At 44.2% G+C, this 11955-nt stretch overlaps 1 protein-coding gene across 1 annotated transcript in view; it reads left to right on the top strand.

The window, feature by feature from the left end:
- The first annotated feature begins 2132 nt into the window (after nucleotides 1-2132).
- SLC35F3 (solute carrier family 35 member F3) overlaps nucleotides 2133-11955 on the top strand; it is a 189763-nt gene continuing 179940 nt past the window's right edge. Inside the window, exons 1-2 of the mRNA XM_059835593.1 lie at nucleotides 2133-2185; nucleotides 2476-2705. Coding sequence (XP_059691576.1) covers nucleotides 2133-2185; nucleotides 2476-2705 — 283 coding nt within the window. The remainder of the gene's footprint in view (nucleotides 2186-2475; nucleotides 2706-11955) is intronic.

Raw genomic sequence — 11955 nt, 5'->3', positions numbered from 1 at the left:
GAACTCTATACTGACTGTTTGCCCATGTGAATTTGTCTCAAACTGAGCACAGCCAGCCCAGACTTACATTTCTGGACATGCATTGTGTTATTTTTTAGTACATTTTGAGAATCTTGTACCTATAATAATGGAGGAATTTGACACTAGATACATGCAGTATTACAGGCAATTCTCAGATGAAATCCTATCCTTGTCCATCACTTAAAGCCAGAGAGAGCACGGGCTCTGCATAGGAACGATGTTGGACTTTGGAGTGAAAAGTTTACTCCCATTCGTGCCTGTTATCATTTCTCCTGCCCTGAATGCCCTAAGGAGACTTAAATCAAGCCAGTAATCAGTATCTGTAGATTTAGTGAGCATTGCGTTTTCATCCTCTCATCTTAACCTAAATCATCCTTCTGCATTGGTTTGTGTACCTCACAAGGAGCTCTGTCACTTTGCAGGTAGGCAGCATCAAGCACCTGCACAGTCACTCTCTGCTTGTACTGCTGGACCACTGCTGTTCACCTGTATTGCATTTTGCAGCTGACCTCCACAACAACAAACATTTTCACTTTCACAGGCTCAAAATAAGGGTTGTATAGGAAATAAAATAAATTTACTGCATTATTTAGTACATGTGTATTTAAGATTATAATTAGTTTGGCTTTAATCTGCTGGAGGTTTTTTACTTTCTCTTTCTGATAATGGTGCAGTGATCCTTTAATGTTACCTTCAGTGACAGCGAAAGGTTGCATTTGACTGACACCAGTCCGCTTCCACATTCAATACCTTGGTGTTTTAAGATTCTAGGTAAACTGAGCTTGTGTAGTGGTGAAAGGGAACAACCTTTTCTCCTTGGACTTCATTTTTCTTTTTCCTATGAGACACATACATATACACAAAAAGTTCTTTAACTTCAACTATCTCTACTTGTAGGTGATAAATTTTGTCTATTATCGGATTTGAAATTTTTTGTTTGTGAATAAAGTGTTTGTATAAGGCACACATCTATGCTAACCCATTTATTTAAGCTTAACTGTATCTTTTCCACTTAAGTAAGGTGATGTATTTAAAAAAATAATTAAAAAATGTTGCTTGACAGAAGGCCGGGTGTCCGTGGTACAGGTTCAGCCGCGTTATGGGGAAATGGGGAGGGTGCTCCCGTCAGATCGGGCCCAGGGCCACTTCAGGCCGTCACTGCTAGGGTTGTCACACACACCCCGCGTCAGCCCCAGCTCGCTCTTAGTGAAGAGCGAAACCCCTCCGGCCCGGGGCTGCGGCCGGTCACCCCACGCGCGGGCGCCCGTTCTGCCGGGGTACCCAGCAACCCCCCCCGCAAACCCGCTCCGCCCGCCGCCAGCCCTCGCCGCGGGGGCACGGCCCACCCGTGCCCCGGCTCCCTCGCACCGTTGTTCCATCACTCCTTCCTAACGGACGCCGGACGAGGAAACGCCGCGACGCACGACCCGGCTCTTGCCAGAGCCGCACTCCCTCCGGGCGGCGACCGCCCCCGCCTCGCACGCCGGCTCGGCTCTCTCAGCGCCGGGGCCGCGCCCAAGGCACCCGTCCGGAGCCCGCCCCGCCGGCGGTGCGAGACGAGCACGGGAGCGGGCGCCGGGCGCTGCCCGACCGCTCCTCGCTCAGCTCCTCGACTGAGTAGGGAGCGGGTGAGCCTGCCCCGGGGAAGCGAGGCGAGGCGAGACGGCCCCCGCCCCGCCCCGCCTCACGGCCCCCGCCCCGCCCCGCCTCACGGCCACCGCCCCGCCCCGCCTCACGGCCGCCCGTCAGGGGGCGAGCAGCACGAGCGGGTGGCAGCGGCGGGGCCACGGGGCTCCCCCTGCTGGCGGCCGGCGGCAACGCGCGGGGTGGGGGGCGCGGAGCGCGCCCTGCCCTGCCCGGCCCCCGCTGCCGGCGCTCCGCGCTCCGCAGGCGGCAGCGCCTCGCAGGCGACAGCGGCGGTCCGCCCGTCTCTCCGCCTGCCTCTCCCGCCGGAGGCCAGCGCCAGCCCGGGGACCCTCTGCCGCGGGGGCCGTCGCCTCCCCGCTCCCTCCCTCCCCTCCTTCCTTCGCGCCTCTTACCCGGCCGGTGAGCGCCGCCGGGTCGCCCCGCTGTGAAGTCTGGGCGCCCCCCAGCCATCGCTGCTGCTCCCCATGGGGATCCGGGAGTTCCCCAACGGCTCCGCGCGGGGCAAAGCCGCCACCCTGTGAGTACCGCTGCGGGGCCGGGCCGGGCGGGCGGGCTGGGAGGGACGGGGGCACCGCACCTCACCGTAACCTCCGCTGGCGGCGCCGCCCGCCCCCGGGGGTCGCTCCGGCGGAGGGCGGCGAGGAAAGTTTGCGGCGCCGCCGCCGCGGGCGCCGGGGCCGCTCACCTGCCGGCGGAGGGACCGCCGCCCGCCGCCAACTTCGCCTGGGGCCGGCGGAGGCCGGCGGCCCCCGCGGCGGCGCTGCCAGCCGCGGCCCCCCGCGCTGACGCCCCTCTCCCGGCCCCCAGCGGCATGCGGCGCTCCCCCGATGTCAGTCCCCGGCGGCTGTCCGACATCAGCCCGCAGCTGCGGCAGCTGAAGTACCTGGTGGTGGACGAGGCCATCAAGGAGGACTTGAAGTGGTCCCGCTCCGTGGAGGACCTCACCAGCGCTTCCGTGGGGCTCACCTCCATCGAGGAACGGATCCTCCGCATCACCGGCTACTACGGCTACCAGCCCTGGGCCGCCAGCTACAAACGTGAGTCCCCGGCACGGCGGGGCGTGGGGGGCAGCGAGGAGGGGGACAAGCGCCGGGGCTTTGCGTGAGGGCCACCACGGCCCAGAGCCGGCTGAGGAGTGAGGGTTCACGGGACTGATCACTTCACCCGTGGAAAAAACATGCCCCGTGGAAGCGGTCTCGCTCTCTGCAAAGAATTCTGTGCCCGTGTTGCATTAGTCCTTGGGCAGTTGCTGGCTCACAGAGCGTAGTGCTAAGAATCACGACAGCTAAATTCTGCTAAGAAAATAGGTCAAATATTTGTCTTAATGTTGCAGACAGACTTAGTGATGCTGATTACCATGTTTGTGACAGCCGTGTAAAAGCCCCAGCACGTTCCTGCACATAACGTGTTACTTGTGAAAACAGTATCAGTGCATCTTTCTGTTGTTTTGGGGGTCTGTCAGATTTTCACAGCACTTGATCTGAATGTTATGCATTTTCCTACATCAGGTGGAACTGTTTCTTCCATATACCTGCACTTGAGAAAGAAACTTACTATGATATCAATACGAAGAGAGACATGGCTGTATTCCTCCACATATGTAATTTACACAGGAAAGGATACCTTGAGTCGTCCTAATATATCAACTAGTGTTTTTGCATGTAACACTCTTTTCCTTGTCCATCTTTCATCACCATGATGGCAATTGCATGAATTAACAAGTTCTAAGAATAATTTACCAGTTAACTGAAGTCATAAAAATGTTTTGGTTGTCTTAATGTAGTTTTTAACATCACAGGGGTTTTTGTTGTAAAAAGGATTCTGCCGTAACAAACTATTGCTTTGCTGGGAAGACTGGCTCTGATAAAGTAATTGTTTTCATGTTGTACTTTCCTAAGTATTAAGCATAAACGTTCTGATATGTTTACTCATGGATTATCTGTTTGGCAGTGGGCTTAATAATGGAAGGGAATGATACAAGAACTGTGTGGCTCACAGTACTAGTTCAGTTTTTCTGTGAGGAAGAGCCACTTCTGATTGCCCGATAATAGGACTTTACTAATAAATATTCTGAGACTTCTTCTGAAAGAGCCTTTCATTTTTCTTGATTGCCATTATGACAGAAATATCTGATATTTGCTACTTTACTCACAGGGAGTATGGGATTTCTCTAAGAGCAATTCCATTGCCTGGATTGGGACCATTCTGGCGAGTAAAGCTTATTCAGGTCAGTTTTCAGGATCAGATCATATGCTGATGCCAGACTGAGTTGGATGTTAGTGCTTCTATCTGACAGAGTGACTAATAGTCAGGCTGAAGTCGCACTGAGCTGCTATGGCTGAACCTTCTGAAATAATAAAGGTCATGCTGGCTCCTCAATTATAACCTATTTGTTGAAATTTATAACTGTGTCTGAAAAAGTTAATTGCAAGCCTAACCCTGCTATTCTAGTTCTATTTTCTCTTGTAACTCGTACTGAATAACAAAATTACATACTTGAGTCGTAACGGTGGGGGATAAATATACAAAGTGTCTGAGTTTCATAAATATATGTCTAAAAATAATAGGTTATGTGAAGTCGTTGCCAATTTAAAATCTGAGTAGAAGAACACACAGAAGAAAAGACCCATCTCTGTGGATGGTATAATATGGCATGGCTGAAGCACCGCTGTGTTGATCTGCGTCAGCTGAGTAGCTGGCTGAATGCATGTAAATGGAGTAGATCATAAAAAGTGGGAAGTCAACAAGTGGGAAACCTCTCTGAATACTCCTTCAAGCTGGGCTTATGCCCAGTTTTGGGATATGGACTTTCCTTGTGACTTCCCAGTTAGAAGGTCTGATTGGCCCAAGAACTGGGAACAAACAATTTTTATTAAGTTCAAATTGGTACTTCTAGGCATCTTATTGTGCATGCTTGTAGACATTTAGGTGCTCTTGGCACTATAATTATGGAGTGCATTAGTAATGGACCTGCTTTCTGGAAAATAAGCCCATAATCTAGTCTGATCTAGATTTGGCCTATCTCTCTCAGTGACATTCTTTTTATTGTAACTAAATCACCTGTAGGGCCAGATCCGTTTTTTTCACACTGGAGTGTTTTCCTCTCACGCTTCATTTAGACTGTTTTTATATATATATATAATATATATGTATGTATGTGTAAAATTGTTTGAGACATTCAGAAAGCTTTTGCTAGTTTTTTTAACAAAACTCTGCAAGGGAAACTACCAGGGATAATCGGAGATAGTGTTGGCATGACCCCAAAACTTGCTTGGAGACTAGTTTTGTTGTGGTAAAAAACTGACCATTTAAAACATACTGGGATAACTCAAGGTTATGTACCAACTCTAGTATTTAATATACTAACAAATTAGATGGAAAGAGGGCAGGAAAAAGTGAAAATCTGCTGAAGATGCAAACTGATATGGATTGGACAGAACGAGAAAGGACTCATTACTCTAGGGAGACCTGACCCAGCCAGGTGAATAGCCCAAATGTCAACAAATGACATTCAGTTATCGCAAATAGGAGCCTCTTTTCTCCTGAAAATGCTAAAATTACCTGCAAAATTTCACATCATTACATCAGCTGCTGAGAGGGAATAGTTTGGGACTGTACACAGCTCAGGGAAGACCTCTGCTGTTTGACTGCATTTGCAAAACAGATTTTAGGAACTGGAGTAATGTAACATCCTTCTACGTTATGATGCCTTCGGAGAATTTAGTGGTACAGCCTAGTGAAATACTGTGTAATATTGGTTATCTCCTCTCAAAAAGGAATACAGAAGGCGCTGAGATGAGTAAGGAGAAAGAGTACAGATGATCTGTAAAGAGTCTCAAGAGTTTTGGCTGTTTACCTTAAAGAGGTTGAAATAGAAGCGTGGAAAGTACTGGCACATATTGCTCAGGCAAATAGAGCATTTTTCTTTTTATTGTTTCAGAAGAGAAAAACAAGTGGACAGCCAATGAAGCTGAAAAGCCATCAATTAAAAACTCATAGAAAAAGAAATAATTTTTAAGAAAGCACTTAATTTGTTCTTGGGATCAAGGGCCTGTAATTGATAGCAGTGACAAGATCTAGAATTGTAATAAGCTGGGAAAAATACTGGAGGGAATATTAAACTTCATTATTCAGAATTGAAATTAGCCCCTCTTAGGCTGGGAGGGGGCTGCTTCTTGAGGGTTTCTTGTGCTTTCCTCCGTAGCATCTGCCCAACTTCAGAAAGAGGATAGGAGTGTGTCCTGATCCAATCTGGCAGTTCTTATTTTTCTGAAATTCTCACTGTTGATTTTCAGGGTAACTAATTATGTGAATAACGGCTCTCCAGTCTAAATCAAATATACGTATTTGTCCCATGGGGACTATTTTGCAGCATCTGATTTGATTTCTCAAATGCAAAGGCAGAGGGGAAGAAACACGTGTAAGATGCAGTCAGACTGTAGAATCATACTCTGATGCAGCTACATCAGTAACAGAGCTCAATGTTTGTGAAATCCTGGTTATCAACAAGAGGTATGTTAATTGACTTTTAAATTTTTTTAATTAACACATAGGGATCAAAGAATTTAATTAAAAAAACCCTCCAAAACACCACAAAATCTGTAGATCCCAGTGACAGCCTTTTTGTTGTATGGAGATCAAACCAGTGTTAGGGCTGTATTAGCAATGCTGTTCTCTTCCATGAAGGTTAAGTAAATTACCGTGATTTCTGCCTCCAAAAGCCTGTGACTTCAGTTTAATGGCAGAGACAAGTTTGGAGGTGAACAGCCATATTTTAAGTTTCCATTTCGCACCATTATCAATAGGAGTTAGGTTTCTAAATATTTTTAGAAGTATAGTCCCTAGGAGCTTTTCTGTGCTTGAGAAATACAGGTGTCACTAAACTCTTGAACTGTCTTGCTGATCTGTATGGAAGACTCATCTATTTTAATTTTTGTAGCAATTGGCGGGCTTGTTTCCACCTGAAATGTGCACAGCTTGCACCTTTGCCAAGCATTCATTTTTCTCTACGTTAACTAGGTCTATTTTGTGGTGATTCAATGTCACAGTCTGTCATTATGTGATTAGTATTTTAAATACATTCATGTGGGCTTAAGCCAGCTATCCCTATTTTGCAGTCTTTGCCTCTTCCTACATATCACCCACTTCTACTCCTTGTTTAAGATCAGGGTCTTTATTCCAAAGCAGGGACTTTCAAATATCCTTAGTGTGTGTTCCTAAATACAGACTTGTTATGGACAAATCAGGATGATATGGGTACCTCACTCCTTTTAGATGCCCAAGAGACCACATGGCCTCCCACTTTTATTCACTTACCTTCTTCGTGTGCTTACAGGTGTTACTCTACCTGCAGAAAGAATATTAAGAGAACAGTATGTACTTTTAGCTCCTCTCAGTTCTATTTAGTAGGAATTGACCGCAGTCTGTGGTTCATGGCTTGTGAACATACATTTCTGTGAGACTTTGACCTTGTGAATAATTCCAGGTTGTTCCAGTGACTACTTTTAAGTGGCATGCTGTTTTTCAGGTGGAAGGGAAAGATTGTGTCCAGTAACTGAAGTTCTCTGGCTATGCTCTTCCCTGCTACTTTAAATAATAGTTTCCTATTTTTAATGTTTCTTCATAGATATTTCAACAATAACAAAATACACCATAGAGTTTTAATGCCCAGAATTTCAGTGTAGTACTCATCCAGAATGTAGCACAGTAGGTCTTGACCTGGACATGCAATTTAAGTGCTATCCCCAATGTAAGTAACATATTGGAACACATTGGCTTACAAATATCCTGAACATTGCCCAGAAAGCATAATTGTCTGAGTGTGAAAATGCCCCAGTTACTGAACTTTGATAGCCTTTCAAGGTAGCAGTTTAGTGTTGGTTTTGGCTAACTAAAAGTATGAGCATTGTACCCTTATAAATACTGGAGTATCAGTTATACAGCTAAGACCAGTGTTTCTAGCTGATCCCCAGTGTTCCTCCTTGTGATCTGCTTTTCGTGTGCCATTGAATGCTGTAACTCTCACACTCGCTAAAAGGAAATCCAGCGGGGATATGAATCAGGATAAAAATATTAATGCTTGAAATTTGTGCAAATACTGTTTTCGTGTATTTGCATCTGAGCAAGAATTTAACTTATTTTTTGAGGTGATATACAGGAATCTCCAGAAGTTCAAAGACAGAAGTTGAAGAGTATTGTTTTCTCTGCGGAAAGCCGTTTTCAGGCCAGATGTAAACGATTCATTTAAAGCTAATTACTTGCTTTCCAATACATAAATACGGAATGTAATGCTCTTACAACTAGTGCAAGACTTGGTAGCATCATTCACGTTGCTATTCCTGAGGTCAAATGTTTATGTAAGAATTGAGCTTTTCAGGTGAAAACACTAGTAACCTCTAGCTGTCTTGCTCTGGGAGAGAAAGTTGGATAGCTGCCCCAGGGTCAATCTATAGGCCAACCCTGCCTGCCCCGAGGCTTACAAGACAAGTAAAAATACGTGCTTTATTTTTTTTTTTTTTTTAAGCCAGGCTTACGGTGTCTGAGGCCCGATTCATTTTTTCTAATGCACTTCACTGGCAATACTAACATAACTAATTGTTATGCTAGCAAGAAAAGCTAAGCAAACATGGTAACTCCTACAGGTGAAAGAAAGCAATGGTAATGAATTGCATTGCAATTGCAAAAGTACTGTACAGTTGTTGTTTCAAATGTCAGCTATAGCTGTCTGCTGCAAGCTAAACCTACATGTGGTTATACACAAACCAGGGATATTACTGATTTATATCCACATGACAGCTCACACAAAAGCTCCTAAAACCATTTCCCCATATGTATAGTACTCATTGTAATTGAGCATAACTGTCCCCAGAGACAGTCTCTTAAAATATTTCAGACACCTAACCATAAGTCTGCAGTGGATGGCCAGAATATTACAGGAGATGTTTCTCTTTGGGAAGGGAACCAGCTGGCCCCCAAGGGCTTTAACTCTTTGGGTGGTCGCGCAACTGAGACTGAGTATGGAATAGCACAATCTGGCTGTGTTGGACAGGGCAGAGGAGTACAGGTGAAGACTGAGCAGCTGCAGAGATACCACATGAATATTTTAAGGAAAAGGGAGATTGAAATATAGCCAGCCTTTCAGACGTTTCTTTGTCAAGACAATTCCAATGGAGAAGAGACATTGAGGGTCCTTTGGCTTTTTTCAGGTGGTAAGAAAAGTATTTTTTGGCCAATGCTAAGCAGAAAACCAGTTCCTGTTACAATATAGAGCTTCATTAATCACAACATTTAAGTTTTAAATTGCTTGCTGGCAAGCCAAGCAAGTTGTAATTTAAACTGGTTTACTAAACACTTTGTTTAGTAAACATTTAGTAAATGGTAAATGTTTAGCAAACATTTAGTAACTTGTTTACTAAACAATTTTAATTGTGTAGTGTTAAGTAACCACCACTTACCACTTTTAACTAGGCGGCTGGATAAATATTTTATATTTTGTATCTAGTTTTAACAGTGAAGAAACTAAAAATTACCACCTACAAAATGGCTTTGTTTGTTTGTTGTTTAAACAAATTAATTGGTTGCTTTCAACTTTTTTTTTCAGTACAGCTTTAATTACATGTCATCTGCAGTATGGCATTTATGCAAAGCAGTCTGTGGGACAGCAATTAGGGGTCTGTTGGCTTCCAGCATTCATTTTATAACTTTAACAAATGTTATCTATGAATGTTGTTATTTCGGTAGAATATAGCACTGAAGTCTCCATCACGAAAAGCTACTACTAAAGCTAATTATATGTCTTTGTAAAGTTAGAGCCCATGTTAGCAGTTTTGAAGAAGAGTGTTATCTGGCATTTGAGACTCCTTTTACCGGTGAACTGTATTTTTTTTAAATAGAAATGTGAACATGTTCACTAATCAATGTGTTGAATCCATTATAATGGATTGTTGCTAAAACCACAAACTACTCTGTATTGATATGGAATAATGAGGGAGCAAGCTAATTTGTTCAAAAAGAATTTGGAGACTATCAAGAATTATGAACAAATGTTTATTTGTGGAATTATCTTTATTGCAGGCCCTTCCTTCATCAGGGGAAATTTCTGTAATAGTTCTGGAGTGTACTGTGTGGTGTATATTTGCAACTTAAGTCAATGATTTGTTTAATAAAAACAATTAATTGTGTATGATAATGGCATTGGAATCTGGCTGCAAAGTCTGTGCTGGTCTACCGTAATATCAGATACTGTTGTGTAACTTGAATGTCACTGAAACACAAAGCCACAAAAGGACAGAGACTCTTGGTCCCAGACGTTTGTCCCTCTTGAAATTGCTTAGTGCATCACTAGCAATGCTCATTAGCCTTATAGCTAATTTTACCAGATTCTGGCTTACATCAGGACTGTCTTCAAGGGTAATTTTTGTGCCCTAATCTCTCTTTAATGTAATGTGTTTGTGTTTTATATTCCTGGTGTAAATCAGAAGCTGCTGATAATTGCTGCCATTTACTTGAGGTCAAATAAGCCTCAGGATAAAGAGAGGGATGGAAAAGTTACAGAAAAGCAACTTTACCCCTTTGGCAAAGTGCCCTTCTCTGGAGCATCTGAGGGTGTAGTTCTAGCCCTCTCTTTGTTTTGGAAGCTGAAGCCATAGACTTTCCACTATTGCTAGTGAATGATGACTACTGTGAGAACAGTAATACAATGAGCATTTATTCCTGGAAAAATTTATCTGCAGATCATGCTTCCTACCTAGGGAGCAGCTAGCCTTCAAGCAATATACCTTGTAGAACACGCTTCCCTGAGCATTTTTGATTCTCTGATTATCTTCTCTCAGCATACATTATTTCATTCCTCAGCACATCTGTGTGAGAAAAAAAGATGCTGTGATTGCATGTAAGGCCATAGAGAACTATTTGCTTTATGAACCACTCCATGAAACATGTCATAGATAGGAGGAATGCAGGGGTGGTATTCCCTGATTTCATTTTCTTTAAACTTTGGCAAGCTTGTGCTGCACTTGGCCAGCTCTGCTTATAAAAAAAGGTAATTTAAGTGGTTTCAGACACCTCTATTTTCACTTGAACTTGAGGGCCTCATGAGGTTCATTTTTGTGCCAAAGCTGCCTTAGTTTGCTTCCTGTCATTTTGTTTCTGGGCAACGTAAGAATCAGGCTTTTTCCGAGAGCTGGAAAGCTTTCAGAAGAGCTGGAAAGGTATTCCAGTAGTGTAGGAATTTAGGTGGCCTAACATTGAGAAAAATAAGGACAACCTCACATAGCCAACAGGAAATACTTACTCAGCAAGGTAGTCATAGGAGGCAATGGAATTCAGATCTCTGAGCTCCTCTAGGGCAAGGGAATATAACTGGCTGCTAGTGAAACAGTTGCGTGCTTCCTAATAAGGCCTTGATCTTGCATTTAAATAGTCTTTTTGCTTTGCCATAACTGGTCTCTGTGCAATAGTTCATGCAAAGGCGCCTTAGTGTCTAAAGGGAGCAACCAGATTTTCAGTTTTGAACCATGGTACAAAGTCCTACCAGTCCCACTGCAATATAAATAGTAACTAGTAGAGCTGATCCGATAGTGATAACCCAAAGGGTTTTATCTTTTCTTTTTTGACTTTGACACTGGAAATAGCACAGATCTGATGTTTTTCCTCACTACCTTTTCTTCACATCAGCTAAGGTACCAAAGCAGCATGAAAGTTGAACTTGTTGTCCGCTGTCCACGTATGCTAGAGCAGGCCAAGCCATTTGACTCTTACACTCGTTGGTAGTTGTGCTGTTTGTGAGCCCTGTGGCAGTCTGGGGGCTCTGCCTCGTCCAGGGTATCTTGCTTTGGCTTTGCAGATCCATGCAGTTGTGAGAACAGAGCACAGGCTCGTGCTCAGATGACAAGTGAACTGAGGACCTGCCCCTTCAGAGATGTCGTGCTTGTGTGAGGGTGATGATGATGTCTTCACAGTCGTGTCCTGAAAGCCTGGAGCTGGCTTTCCTTTTTCAAACAGTAACTTGTATCCAGACAGTGTGGTTTGTCGAGTATTCAGTAGGGATTATCTGCTTGCAAGTTTTTGCCCTAGCTGAAATACTCAGTGCCAGGATTAAGATCAACCATCCAGTGTTTGCACCATAAAACAGGAAATATATCTTCATGGCTTTATAATTCTGTTGGCTCTCCTGCTCACTTTATGCAATGTCTTTTGAAAGCTTTGAGACTGATTTAGTAAAACATGCAGCCATTTATACCAGTATTTGTTTGGGCAAGCTAACATGGTAATAGTCTTATGGTAATC

This window comes from Gavia stellata, chromosome 2 (assembly GCF_030936135.1).
Source record: "Gavia stellata isolate bGavSte3 chromosome 2, bGavSte3.hap2, whole genome shotgun sequence".
Lineage (NCBI taxonomy): Eukaryota > Metazoa > Chordata > Aves > Gaviiformes > Gaviidae > Gavia > Gavia stellata.
The sequence above is the reverse complement of the archived record's forward strand: the minus strand, read 5'-3'. Positions and strand labels throughout refer to the sequence as shown.